General features: G+C 50.6%; 2 protein-coding genes across 3 annotated transcripts in view; one reads left to right on the top strand and one right to left on the bottom strand.

Moving 5' to 3' along the window:
• SPATA1 (spermatogenesis associated 1) overlaps positions 1 to 2,585 on the top strand; it is a 95,554-nt gene extending 92,969 nt beyond the window's left edge. For both annotated transcript variants that reach the window (XM_063938959.1, XM_063938960.1), the window contains one exon: positions 2,338 to 2,585. In XM_063938959.1, the coding sequence (XP_063795029.1) occupies positions 2,338 to 2,439 (102 nt within the window). In that variant the 3' untranslated portion in view covers positions 2,440 to 2,585. The remainder of the gene's footprint in view (positions 1 to 2,337) is intronic.
• An 826-nt stretch (positions 2,586 to 3,411) lies between these two features.
• On the bottom strand, positions 3,412 to 13,769 carry LOC134957248 (di-N-acetylchitobiase-like). The gene is made up of 7 exons (XM_063938961.1): positions 13,599 to 13,769; positions 7,067 to 7,205; positions 6,549 to 6,757; positions 5,622 to 5,793; positions 4,961 to 5,058; positions 4,286 to 4,447; positions 3,412 to 4,186 (listed from the first exon to the last, which is right to left on the bottom strand). The coding sequence occupies exons 1-7, from the start codon at positions 13,725 to 13,727 to the stop codon at positions 4,001 to 4,003; spliced, it is 1,095 nt and encodes a 364-aa protein (XP_063795031.1). The 5' UTR covers positions 13,728 to 13,769; the 3' UTR covers positions 3,412 to 4,000.
• Between the last annotated feature and the right edge of the window lie 811 nt (positions 13,770 to 14,580).

Genomic DNA, 14,580 nt, shown 5'->3' with positions numbered 1-14,580 from the left:
CAATGCTCATTGTTCCAGATTGGCCGCGAAGGGCCTGGTATCCGGATCTGCAGGAGATGCTCACGGAAGATCCGTGGCCTCTTCCTCTAAGACAGGACCTGTTGCAACAGGGGCTCTGTCTGTTCCAAGACTTACCACGGCTGCGTTTGACGGCATGGCGGTTGAACGCCAGCTCCTAGCGGAAAAGGGCATTCCGGATGAAGTCATTCCTACTCTGATAAAGGCTAGGAAGGACGTGACAGCTAAACATTATCACCGTATATGGCGAAAGTATGTTTCTTGGTGTGAGGCCAGGAATGCTCCTACGGAAGAATTCCATCTGGGCCGTTTCCTTCACTTCCTACAAGCTGGAGTGAATTTGGGCCTAAAATTAGGCTCCATTAAGGTTCAGATTTCGGCCTTATCCATTTTCTTTCAGAAGGAATTAGCTTCTCTCCCAGAAGTAAAGACTTTTGTGAAGGGAGTGCTGCATATTCAGCCTCCTTTTGTACCTCCGGTGGCGCCTTGGGACCTTAACGTGGTGTTGAGTTTCCTTAAGTCGCACTGGTTTGAACCACTTAAAACGGTGGAGTTAAAATATCTCACTTGGAAGGTGGTCATGTTGTTAGCCTTGGCTTCGGCTAGGCGAGTGTCGGAATTGGCGGCTTTGTCTCATAAAAGCCCCTATCTGGTTTTCCATATGGATAGAGCGGAATTGCGGACCCGTCCTCAATTTTTGCCTAAGGTGGTGTCATCTTTTCATATGAACCAACCTATTGTGGTGCCTGTGGCTACGCGAGACTTGGAGGATTCCGAGTCCCTTGATGTGGTCAGGGCTTTGAAAATTTACGTGGCCAGAACGGCTACAGTCAGAAAAACAGAAGCACTGTTTAGTCCTGTATACAGCCAACAAGGTTGGCGCTCCTGCTTCAAAACAGACTATTGCTCGCTGGATCTGTAACACGATTCAGCAGGCTTATTCTACAGCTGGATTGCAGTTATCAAAATCGGTTAAGGCCCATTCCACTAGGAAGGTGGGCTCTTCTTGGGCGGCTGCCCGAGGCGTCTCGGCACTACAGCTGTGTCGAGCTGCTACTTAGTCGGGTTCAAACACCTTTGCAAAGTTCTATAAGTTTGATACCCTGGCTGAGAAGGACCTCCTGTTTGCTCAGTCGGTGCTGCAGAGTCATCGCACTCCTTACGGAGTCCCCAGCATCCTCTAGGACAGGGCTGGCCAAACCAGTCCTCGAGATCTACCAACAGTACACATTTTCCAGACCACCTAGCTGGTGCACAGGTGTAGTCATTACTAATTAAGATGTGCTGCATTCATTCCTAACTGACAATTCTACAGATCTCCAGGAGGCCTGGAAAACATGAACTGTTGGTAGATCTCGAGGACCGGTTTGGCCAGCCCTGCTCTAAGACGTAAGAGAAAATAAGATTTTAAACCTACCGGTAAATCTTTTTCTCGTAGTCCGTAGAGGATGCTAGGCGCCCGTCCCAAGTGCGGACTACTTTTGCAAGACTTGTATATAGTTTTGCTTACATAAGGGTTATGTTATAAGTTTCATCGGTCTCGGACTGATGCTGTGTTGTTTCATACTGTTAACTGGTTCGTATATCGCAAGTTATACGGTGTGAATGGTGTGGGCTGGTATGAATCTTGCCCTTGGATTAACAAAAATCCTTTTCTCGTACTCTCCGTCTCCTCTGGGAACAGTTTCTCTAACTGTGGTCTGGAGGAGGGGCATAGAGGGAGGAGCCAGTGCACACCCATACCTAAAGTTCTTTCTTAAAGTACCCATGTCTCCTGCGGAGCCCGTCTATCCCCATGGTCCTTACGGAGTCCCCAGCATCCTCAGACTAAGAGAAAAAGATTTACCGGTAGGTTTAAAATCTTATTTTTCCGATGTTTCACCGATTTGTTTTTACAGGCTATCCAGATGGATCGCCTGTAAAAAACAAACAAAAAAAAACCCTTCTCCCGAAACACACAGGTTCAGTGAAACCTGTGAGTTTCCGTGTGAAACAGCTTCCGTTTTCTGCTGTTACCGGGGATTCTGCTTCGCCTGCCGGAGGCAGGTGAAACAAAATCCCTGATAAGTCGGCGAGTGCCGCGGCTTATTGGGGCTAATTAGCTAGCCCCCAGCACGACAATTACCCCCGGTAAATTGCTGGGGTTAATTGGATATCCCCTATATATACATTTTCTGCAAAAAAAAAAAAAAAAAAGTTGCCTACCGTTATCAGAGTCTCCCAGGACGTGTTGCGCTGCGAGGGGCTCTTTGGCACAACTGCAAGAATGATGTATGAGGACACATCGGACACCACATAATGGGACTTACTCTCTTGCAGATGAGGAAACAGGCATCTTCTGATCTGCATGTTCTAAAAGCTGAATTAGCCCACAAGAAGTCGACCTCGGTGATAGCCGGCCCCCTGCTGCACGCAGCGTGACCACCCACAGGCACGAATACTCCGCCCGTGCTTCAGGGACATGTTACAGAGTAATACTTCGTCTCTTCGCTTTGTTGCTGGAAAAATATTCTTTTGTATAGCTCTCTATATGGACATTTTGTGTTTTATAAAATTGTCTTTTATAACATTGTAATTTATTTTTTTAAAACACTTCTTTTAATTTGCCCAGAAATATGGAAATAAAAGCGCCAGATTTTTTTTTAAACATGATTAACAACAGAAGATAATACAAAGCTGTGGCATCTCCTGCAGGGAAATAATAGGGACCAGGGGGAAATAGAATCCTGTAGTTCTGGGAATTCCAGCCATCAATGCAGAAAGTGATTTATAAACATTTACCACAAGATGGCGCTCTCGTGACTGATGGGTATATAGGTGCCAATGTCCAGGTGCTTCCACAAACAGAAAGTGGGTAAGACCGGTCTCTGGGCTATAAAGAGTCATTAAAATGATGGAATTGTTACCAAGTGACTAAGGGGAGAATTCTGGACGCAGACTACACATGTGCCGTGATTGCATGCGCCAAGGTACCTTTATAATGCTGCTCGCAGCGAGTGTATGATAGGAAGGGACTATTTGGGGGAGGTAACAGGGAGATCGCGCTTTGCACCTGCACCACGTAATAAGCATGGCCTATACAAATGGCTGGATACTGGATATTTAGGTGGCTGTATATGTACATGGTGCTGTGACGCACAGGGTGAAAGCAGGCAGGACTGAGTATAACTCATCATACAGCCCAAATCTGAACACCGCTACAGACATACCGGCTGAAGGGGATAGAGATTGCCGGTTTCCACAGTTATAGTACATGTAACGCCATTATCACATAGGTGACAGATCCGATTTCATTACCTACCTCCGTAGCTATTTTTTGCACAGGATTTTTAAAGCGCTGCAACATTTAATAGAATAAGAGAATATTTAGGAAAAAAAAAAAAAAAGTCTAAATTACAAAAGATAAAAATTACTTTTATTATATACAAAGGACACGAACATCATTTAATCTGCGCCACAAAGACGTAATTCAGGAAAGCTGCCCTCGGTGATATACAAGAACCTTAATGCACGTTCGTTATCACTGCTTGGAATGAGACACTGTCAGACGTCATACGCGATTTCAGGCTTTAGCGCTATTCCTGCACTAGCCGCAGCGGGTACTTCATATCGGGCGTGGCACCATCCCACAAAGGTCGGAGACTAATGGAGCATTGTGTTCAATCTGAAGCTGCTTTAGAAGTGATCACCCGATTACAGCAGGGCACTACAGAGCACTAGTGCGCATTATTTGTGTGCAAAACATAACACGTCACCAGAATATTGCACCTAATAAACCATTAATCCATCTGAAAATTTGTTTTAGATAATTTTGTGCATGTTAAATCAGTTTCCAGGCTGCACAGCACAGACCAATCAGCGCCAAGACTGGAGGAAGACTCCCGGGCACAAATTCCAGCTCAGGAGATCCTCACACTACCCGCGTGCTCACCAAGGCTGGCGTCTCGCCATCACAGCAGCGCAGACGCCACCTGGACAGCAGTCACGGTAACAATGCCTCCCACATGTCTTTGGTTTGCTGCTGGGCTACAGGGTCACTGGAGTAATCCAGGGTGTCTCCATGCCACATACCAATCCCCCGGAGTCCAAGTTTCCGGATATAAGCCGCCTTCAGGGAAATGCTCTGCGGGTCGTCGTACCAGACCTGGTGGATTTTGCCCTGTGAGCCCTGTTGGAATAATTTATTACACATACATCAATGCTCCCGAGTGAAATCCGAAAGATACACAGCGGATAAAGCATGCAGTCGTTGCTATTAGCTACTAACCTTGTAATTATAAAAAGCCGCCTTCTGCTCATCGTCCCATAGTCTCCCAGACAAGGAGCTGTTCAGCTGCCTCATGATTGAGCCGTATCCCACCTGGTCGCCTACAGCCTCCCTGTACCCCGGCCTCCGGAGTGCCGGCCTCTGCACCTTGCACTGGTTAGTCTGTAGGGAGCGTCAGGAAGATTCCATAAGTACAAAGGGAAGAACCGACCGATTTATAAGCAGAATGTCTGGCGTCTTTTGCACAATTACTATTCAGTAAAACATATTTCTTATATAAATAGTGCATGTCGGCACGTCCAGGCTCTTCTGACACCAGTGAGAGAAATGTGACCCTTCAGGATCATAAAATGCCTTAAATCCCATTTTCCTGAGTAACCCGCCCACATCTGTGCTCCAGTGAGTAACTAGGACCCTCATCTGTATTATACAGATGTATATAACGTTGTAGCGCTGTGCGGCTACTGTGTAGCAGTGTTGTACGGTTCAGGTTTATGTGTAGTCAGACATCTTGCCTCTCCTCCAGGTGTATGTAGCTGCGCTACCCTCTGTGGTCACTACACAAGGCTCCTGCGCAGGTCAGCGTGCACCACTACGCCCAGCAGTGATCTCTAGGAGTATAGTTACTCGTGCCGAGTACAAAGACTAACGTGTGCCACATCCGCAGAGTATTACCTCCGTTAGCTGGAGACAGGTGTAGTCGTAGCCGTACCAGGGAACACCCATTACAAGCTTCTTAGGACTGACGCCTGCATTAATAAACTGCACATAACCTGGAAGTGAAACGTGGGTTATATGTAGCAATGAAGAGGACGACAAGTGGCAGGCTGTGATGTAACAGGAAATGACAGGAGAGGATGTCAGGTGATTGCGGCATTCTCTTTATAATCTGTTTACGAGCAGTTCTCATAAAGCCACGCAGAAACCACACAAACGTACGCTATAGTCACTATGCCCACTAGGGGGTTACGCTCCGAAATACAAGACTTTTCTGATCACCATAAACTGGTCAACACCGCAATGTCCATTCCATAAAATCTGAGACTAAGGTAACCCGAGTTACTAAACTACACGCAGGATACGGTATACCCCAGATATAGCCTGCATTCAGAGCTTCGCAAATAGCCTGGATCCCCGTAAGATCACACGCGGCAGGGACTGATGTTAACGAATGAATATTATCTGCAAATGGCTGCATTATTATATAGTTATACAATCAAAGCAATGATTTAGCTGCTACAGGTTGGTAAATAACCCCCCCTGTGTAATAGACGTCACAACCCCAGGGTTGGGGATCTGTCAAGACTGCGGAGGCCGAAAGGTTTTCCAAACCAACCAGTTATGATGTCATTGAAGGGTGCATTGGCTCCAGCAATAGATTCTGTCCAGACCAGGGATTGGTCGTCATATGACATCACAAACAGGAAGTCGCACAGGTCCGCTATACCGGTGTAGTTATAGCAGCGGAGGGCGATGCAGTTGGGAGACCATGCGACATCAAAGCTGACCTACAAGGGACGCAGTGCAGAAATATAACAGTATAATATAAGGAGTCTACAGTAGAAACCAGAACAAAAATAGAATAAAAATCCAATATTCCTAAATACCTTACAAAATACTGTATTGCAGCCGGGGAGACTGGAGGGAATGCCCCGGAATCTTATATTTCTTACATAACCCGACTTTTTTGTTCTACTTTCCGTGCACCCGACCCTGTCACAATGCACCAGTATCACCAGTACGAGGCGTTCTGTGCTGGAATTTCCCACTTAGACCCTGGCTACGAGCAGAAGCCTTCATGGGTCCCACAGCAAAAAGGTTTTGTTTGTTTTTTAGGCTGGAGGGATGGGGGGGGATTGGGACGACTAGGAGCAGTCCTTTGTTTTTTTCAGTGCTGTGCAGCGTTGAAACTCTCCAGCAGGCTCAGACGCTGCCCGGCTTCCTCCTCCCCCGACTGTGCGTACTGAGCAGTGTGACATGATGTCAGAGGTCACACTGCACAGTCTGATGCCAGCCGCCCGGGCATCACCATCTGCAGCCAGTGAACCCTCCTGTCTAGGATGGTGAGTATTTGTGTGGGCTGGGTGGGTCCGGGGGAGGGGGGAAAATCACTGAAGATTTGAATTTTAAAATCTTAAATCTAATCCCGGGATTTACAATCCCTATACCCGGTATTGAAAAAAACAAAACAAAGGCCCGGGATTGGCCTCCCTAGTCACAGCGTACACATGCGACATGAAGCTATACAGATCCTGTGCCTCACCTGAGATCCGGGGATTTCCCTGTGGAAAGCTTCAGTAGTCTCCTGCACCAAAGCCGTCAGAGCGTAATACTCCTGGCTATATAGAGGCACGGCCTGCTCTATGTCCAGGTTAATCCCGTCCAGGTACTGACTCTTTGCCAAGTTCACCTGCTGAGTGACCCAGGCAGACCTGTTCCGCGCATCCACGATATCCGACAGCTGGACGTCTCCTATAATAACCAAGGAAGAGAAGCGGTCACTAACACATGACGGAGGCTGACCGGCTCTTATCATACTAATACACACAGGCCTACAAAACGCCCCGTAGCTTTCCTGTACTCTTATATTTACAACAAAAATCAAAAAGACAAATGGAGGATGGTAACGCCGCCGGCCGGTCATATTTTATTATTAATATTTGATTTTTAAATATATTATTACTGATATCTGTGTCCTGCTCAATGCATTGGCAGAGAACAAACCAAATAACGGGACAAAGGTCCATAGTCCGGGGGCTCTAGGTCTCGCCAGACACTTACCCGTCAGGACTACTCTTGCGCCTTTGGCGTGTGCGTAGCACATGAGCTCCGGGTCATACGGGGCAAACAGCGCAACGGTGGTGACCACGGACCAGTCATAGTGGATCCAGTTTTTCTCTCGGACATGAAACACGTAGACCTAGAAACAAGAACGTCACAGCTGTCACCAGTCCCGGCTAATGATAAATCACCGGCGTTGTATGTTCTATGCACAGATATGATAAATATTCTATCACTGCCCTGTATGGCTGCCGACACAATCCTACTTTCGGGATCAAGTCCACAAGGACAAAATATCCTTAGATTGTATTAGACATCCAGCTGTCATCTTCGCCGAGCTCTCCCCTTCTGTCCGACACTGCGTATAAACATGGACTCAGGGGTCTATGTACTAAGGGGCACATTTATCATTGTATATTTGCGACTTAATCCCAGAAAACACCTGTATTCGGGGAGGGATCCGGTCTGAAGATAGACAGTGTCTAGGTCGACCACTATAGGTCGACAGTCACTAGGTCGACATGGATGGAAGGTCGACAGGGTTTCTAGGTCGACATGTGCTAGGTCGACAGGTCTAAAGGTCGACATGAGTTTCACATTTTTATTTTTTTTATTTTTTCATACTTAACGATCCACGTGGACTACGATTGGAACGGTAAAGTGTGCCGAGCGAAGCGGTAGCGGAGCGAAGGCACCATGCCCGAAGCATGGCGAGCGAAGCGAGCCATGCGAGGGGACGCGGTGCACTAATTTGGGATCCCGGTCACTTTACGAAGAAAACGACACCAAAAAAAAAAAAAAAAAATCCTCATGTCGACCTTTAGACCTGTCGACCTAGCACATGTCGACCTAGAAACCCTGTCGACCTTCCATCCATGTCGACCTAGTGACTCGACCTATAGGTGTCGACCTAAACATTGTCGACCTAGATACTGTCGATAAAACGAACCACACCCATTCGGGGAATAGCTGCAAATATTAGGTATCCCGTGAATGTATGTAGGAGGTACCGCAGCAGAGATCTGTAATATCTGCTGCGATACCTCCATTCCCGCCGTCAGCCGTATCCCCCATAGGATTCTATGGCGGATGCGGCCATATTTACCAATAGCCAGAATGCAAAGTCTTCCCGGAGATTGGTCCCCGCAGCAGATAGTCTTCTGTTGCCTGTGGGCTAAACATAGTACATACCAAATGTAGTTCCGGAAATGACCGCTGTGCAGGTGCGGTTAGCGAGACCACGCATGTGCAGAACCTCCAGCAGCACATCGCATGGACGTCCCTACATTTACCCCCTAGAAATCGCATACTGTGAAACAATCCTGGGCGCTAATATCGCACTCAGACCGCATTGAATATGTAAGCAATGATGAATGGGCCCCTAGGCCTTAGAGAGATAAAGGGGGTCATTCCGAGTTGATCGTAGCTGTGCTAAATTTAGCACAGCTACGATCATTCACACTGACATGCGGGGGGACGCCCATCACAGGGCTAGTCCGCCCCACATGTCAGTGCAGCCCCCCCCCCCCCCCCTGCAGAAGTGCAAAGGCATCGCACAGCAACGAGGCCTTTGCACTTCTAGAGTAGCTCCCGACCAGCGCAGCTTTAGCGTGCTGGCCGGGAGCTACTCATCGCTCCCTGGCCCACAGCGGCTGCATGCAGCCGCCGCGGCCCGCGCCCCCAAAGGTCCGGCCACGCCTGCGTTGGCCGGACTGCTCCCCCTAATCAATCGCCTCAGAGGCGATCGCTAGGCAATGACGGCTGCCAGTTCAGACCCGATCGCTGCGACAAACTGCAGAGAGCGGGTCGGAATGACCCCCAAAGTACCAAACACAGCCTGTAACGTTGCAGTTAGGAGCTGACCAGCTGGTACTTTATCTCCCTCCGAAGCTTAGTACATAGACCCCATCGCTTACCACGAGCAATGCTAGGCTGCCCGGCTGGGCTGACTCTTACCTGCACACAGACATACAGGCGAAACTCAGAACATTAGAATATCGTGCAAAAGTTCATTTGTTTCAGTAATTCAACTTAAAAGGTGAAACTAATATATTATATAATCTCATTACACGCAAAGCGGGAGATGTATGAAAAACGTACTAACGGATGTTATGTGCCTAGGGGCGTATCACCACATTATCGTGGTGATACGCCCGGACCCACCGCCACAATGTATTATACTGGCCCCCTCCGATGCGGGAGGGCGCTATGTCATTTGTCCCGTGATACGCGTCCTCCCACATCGGCTAGACTTCTCGCCGCAAGCTGTAGTAGCGCGCATGCATAGTCACCTCAGCTCCCAGTGAGCCCTGCAGAGTGAAGCGGTGCATGTGCGGTTCGGCTGTAAGGACGCCGCGAGGTGCCGGGCAGTGAGGAGACGTGTGGGTTGACGTCAGAGGCCGCAGGGGAAACGTGGTGGCGGCGACCAATAAAGTTTTTTTAAAGGACAAAAAAAACAAAAAAACCCTGAATGCTTTAGCCACACCCCGCCTGCCCAGAGGAGGCGTTCCGGGTCGGAGGACTTAGGAGGCGAAAAGTGACAGCAGAGGCAATCATACATTGCCGCTGCCCTTCGTCTCTCATACTCCACTGCGAGGAAGCTGTAAGCGGCGGGGGCGCGCAGCGGTAAATGCACACGGCGTTAACACTCCGTTCATACATTAGGGGGAAGCGCAGGCTTAAGGTGCGCTGTGGTCAGCGGAAACCACAGCGCACTTTCATATATCTCCCCCAATGTGAGATATTTCACACCTTTATTTGCTATAATTTTGATGATTGTGACTTACAGCTTAAAAAACCCCAAATCCAAAATCTCAGAAAATTAGAATATTACATAAAATCAGTAGAAAGAGGATTTTAAATACAGAAATGTCGGCCCTCTGGAAAGTATAATCATGCGTATGTAGTAAGTACTTGGTTTGGGCCCCTTTTGCATGAATTACTGCCTGGATGCGGCGTGGCATGGATTCTATCAGCCGGTGGCACTGCTGAGGTGTTATGGAAGACCCGGATGCTTCAATAGCGGCTTTCAGCTCTTCTGCATTGTTCCGTCTCAGGTCTCATCTTTCTCCAGGCAATACCCCATAGAGTCTCTATGGGGTTCAGGTCAGGCGAGTGCATGATTATACTTTTCAGAGGGCCGACATTTCTGTATTTAAAATCCTTTTTTTAATTGATTTTATGTCATATTCTAATTTTCTGACATTTTGGATTTGGGGTTTCTTAGGCTGTAAGCCACAATAATCAAAATTATAACAAATAAAGGATTGACATATCTCACTTTGCATGTAATGAGTCTATATAATATATTAGTTTCACCTTTTAAGTTGAATTACTGCAATAAATGAACTTTTGCACAATATTCTCATTTTCTGAGTTTCACCTGTACACCCGGGGAAGCGCCCGACACCAGTTGGATATGGGGGGGTTGGAAAAAGGTCACAGGAAAGAGGATAATCACGTTGCGGCTCTAGAATATTCTGTGTCTATGTGGATTAGGACTGGGCAGAGGGCGCAGCCGGCATAACACGTATTGCGGTTACGGATACACAGTACATCAGCTACAGACGCGATAATAGTGTTTTGCATTTACAAACATCTTAATCATGTGACAAAACCACAGAGATTGTGAAACACGTTCCCTATTCCCCGGAGTCCGTGCACACGGCTTCTGCCAGATCAGATCAGGGCTTTCAGCTTCCCCAGAGTCTAGTGCAGAACGCGGACAGGATGCTTCCAAACACACAGGTTGTGCACTGCACCATAGTCCAGCACAGGGGCGCTCTCTCTCCGGGTATCAGTGTCCAGCACAGGGGCTCTCTCTCCGGGTATCAGTGTCCAGCACAGGGGCTCTCTCTCCGGGTATCAGCAGCCAGCACAGGGGCTCTCTCTCTCCGGGTATCGGTGTCCAGCACAGGGGCTCTCTCTCTCCGGGTATCGGTGTCCAGCACAGGGGCTCTCTCTCTCCGGGTATCGGTGTCCAGCACAGGGGCTCTCTCTCTCCGGGTATCGGTGTCCAGCACAGGGGCTCTCTCTCTCCGGGTATCGGTGTCCAGCACAGGGGCTCTCTCTCTCTCCGGGTATCGGTGTCCAGCACAGGGGCTCTCTCTCTCTCCGGGTATCGGTGTCCAGCACAGGGGCTCTCTCTCTCTCTCCGGGTATCAGTGTCCAGCACAGGGGCTCTCTCTCTCTCCGGGTATCAGTGTCCAGCACAGGGGCTCTCTCTCTCCGGGTATCAGTGTCCAGCACAGGGGCTCTCTCTCTCCGGGTATCAGTGTCCAGCACAGGGGCTCTCTCTCTCCGGGTATCAGCGGCCAGCACAGGGGCTCTCTCTCTCCGGGTATCAGCGGCCAGCACAGGGGCGCTCTCTCCGGGTATCAGCGGCCAGCACAGGGGCGCTCTCTCTGGGTATCAGCGGCCAGCACAGGGGCGCTCTCTCTCCGGGTATCAGCGTCCAGCACAGGGGCGCTCTCTCTCCGGGTATCAGTGTCCAGCACATGGGCTCTCTCTCCGGGTATCAGTGTCAGCCCAGGGGCTCTCTCTCTCCGGGTATCAGCGGCCAGCACAGGGGCGCTCTCTCTCCGGGTATCAGCGGCCAGCACAGGGTCTCTCTCTCTCCAGGTATCAGTGTCCAGCACAGGGGCGCTCTCTCTGGGTATCAGTGTCCAGCACAGGGGCGCTCTCTCTGGGTATCGGCGTCCAGCCCAGGGGCTCTCTTCGGGCAAAGCAAGTGAAGCTAGTTACATACGAGTATCTATAGTTAGTATTATTTATTACCAGTTATTTATATAGCGCACACATATACCGCAGCGCTTTTACAAAGAATATTTGGCCATTCACATCAGTCCCTGCCCCAGTGGAGCTTACACTCTATATTCCCTACCACATGTGCGTGCACACACACACACACACGATAGGTTAATTGGATCCCAACAAAAATTAACCCTACCAGTATATTTTGGATTGTGGGAAGAAATCGGAGTACCTGGAGGAAACCCACGCAAGTACGGGGAGAATATACAAACTCCACACAGTCAGGGCCATGGTGGGAATTGAACCCCTGACCTCAGTGCTGTGAGGCAGTAATGCTAACCACTACACCATCCGTACTGCCCAAGTACAGCGGTGACACCTGTACAGCCGCCGCCTCCTGCGCTATTGTCAGAGCTACTGATGTCACATGTCAGAATGAGGAAAAATTATTTTCTCTTGACTAAAGTGATACAATATTATTATTTTTTGGTTTTTGTTGTTTTATTTGAGTCTACACCTGGAGGCCGGCGATGCCTCCTGCAACAGCAGCTAATAGGACCGACCCCTTCTAATCTCTGCACTGTGACATCAAAAATACAGTACACACCCAGCCCGTGCCTCACACTCGCACACAGTGACACCCAGCCCGTGCCTCACACTCAGTGACACAGTGACACCCAGCCCGTGCCTCACACTCGCACACAGTGACACCCAGCCCGTGCCTCACACTCGCACACAGTGACACCCAGCCCGTGCCTCACACTCGCACACAGTGACACCCAGCCCGTGCCTCACACTCGCACACAGTGACACCCAGCCCGTGCCTCACACTCGCACACAGTGACACCCAGCCCGTGCCTCACACTCGCACACAGTGACACCCAGCCCGTGCCTCACACTCGCACACAGTGACACCCAGCCCGTGCCTCACACTCGCACACAGTGACACCCAGCCCGTGCCTCACACTCGCACACAGTGACACCCAGCCCGTGCCTCACACTCGCACACAGTGACACCCAGCCCGTGCCTCACACTCGCACACAGTGACACCCAGCCCGTGCCTCACACTCGCACACAGTGACACCCAGCCCGTGCCTCACACAGTGACACCCAGCCCGTGCCTCACACTCGCACACAGTGACACCCAGCCCGTGCCTCACACTCGCACACAGTGACACCCAGCCCGTGCCTCACACTCGCACACAGTGACACCCAGCCTGTGCCTCACACTCACAGTGACACCCAGCCTGTGCCTCACACTCACACATAACACCCAGCCTGTGCCTCACACAGTGACACCCAGCCTGTAGCTCACACTCACACCCAGCCTGTGCCTCACACTCACACAGTGACACCCAGCCTGTGCCTCACACTCACACATAACACCCAGCTTGTGCCTCACATTCACACAGTGACACCCAGCCTGTGCCTCACAATCGCACACAGTGACACCCAGCCCGTGCCTCACACTCACACAGTGACACCCAGCCCGTGCCTCACACTCACACACAGTGACACCCAGCCCGTGCCTCACTCACACACAGTGACACCCAGCCCGTGCCTCACACAGTGACACCCAGCCCGTGCCTCACACAGTGACACCCAGCCCGTGCCTCACACAGTGACACCCAGCCCGTGCCTCACACATAACACCCAGCCTGTGCCTCACATTCACACAGTGACACCCAGCCTGTGCCTCACACAGTGACACCCACCCTGTGTCTCACACAGTGACACCCAGCCTGTACCTCACACTCACACATAACACCCAGCCTGTACCTCGGGGTCCCGGGTGTGTGTGATGGGCTGACAGAGAGCGGGCTCTGAGCAGGGACAGGCGGCAGCAGCACACACCGAGGTGACGAGGAGCAGACTTAGGACCCAGCAGCCGCCTCCAGAGACCCCCATCCTCCCTGCACAGCGGCGGCCAGGAGACTGCACGGACTGCCGGGGGGAGGGGTTATAGGAGGAGGGGGCGGGGTTATACAGATATGTGACTTGAAGCACCTGTCGGGGAGGAGGGGGCGGGGTTATACAGATGGATGACATTAAGCACCTGCCGGGGAGGAGGGGTTATTGGGGAAGGGGGAGGAGTTACAGGAGACGTTATACAGATGACAATAAGCGCTGCTCAAGTAGGAGGAGCTATATGAGGGGGAGGGGCTACAAGTGACACAGGTAATCCTGCTTCCGGCATCAGGTACACAGCGCCGTGCTCCCAGCTGCCCGCACAATGTATCACTGGTGTGAGAGGCGCTGAGCACAGGGGAGGGCAGTCATACATTAGGGATTAAGGGGGAGATGTACTAAGCAGTGGTAAGAGCGGAGAAGTGAGCCAGTGGAGAAGTTGCCCATGGCAACCAATCAGCACTGAAGTAACATCTATAATTTGCATACTATAAAATGATACAGAGATGCTGATTGGTTGACGGGGCAACTTCCCCACTGGCTCACTTCTCCGCTCTTACCACTGCTTAGTACATCTCCCCCTTAGTGACAGCAGGAACGGTCCAGACTCCGGAACGCCGGATCGGACCAGCTACCTGCAGGGGCCGCAGTGGCGCTCTCAGTGCTCGTCTCCCTGCACCATTTGCTGTCTGTCATACTCGGGGCCAGGGCTGCCATCAGAAATTGCGGGGTGCGGGACGGCCGGGTGCGTCATTCAGCCGGGAAAGAGATGGCACCAGAAGGCGGCAAGCCGGCGGAGGCAGTGTGGTGCTCTGGGCAGAGTTCTGATGGAGAACCTGGGGTCCTGGCATTC

The sequence above is a fragment of the Pseudophryne corroboree genome, chromosome 9 (assembly GCF_028390025.1).
Source record: "Pseudophryne corroboree isolate aPseCor3 chromosome 9, aPseCor3.hap2, whole genome shotgun sequence".
In the NCBI taxonomy this organism is placed as follows: domain Eukaryota; kingdom Metazoa; phylum Chordata; class Amphibia; order Anura; family Myobatrachidae; genus Pseudophryne; species Pseudophryne corroboree.
This window is presented reverse-complemented; position numbering and strand designations above follow the sequence as displayed.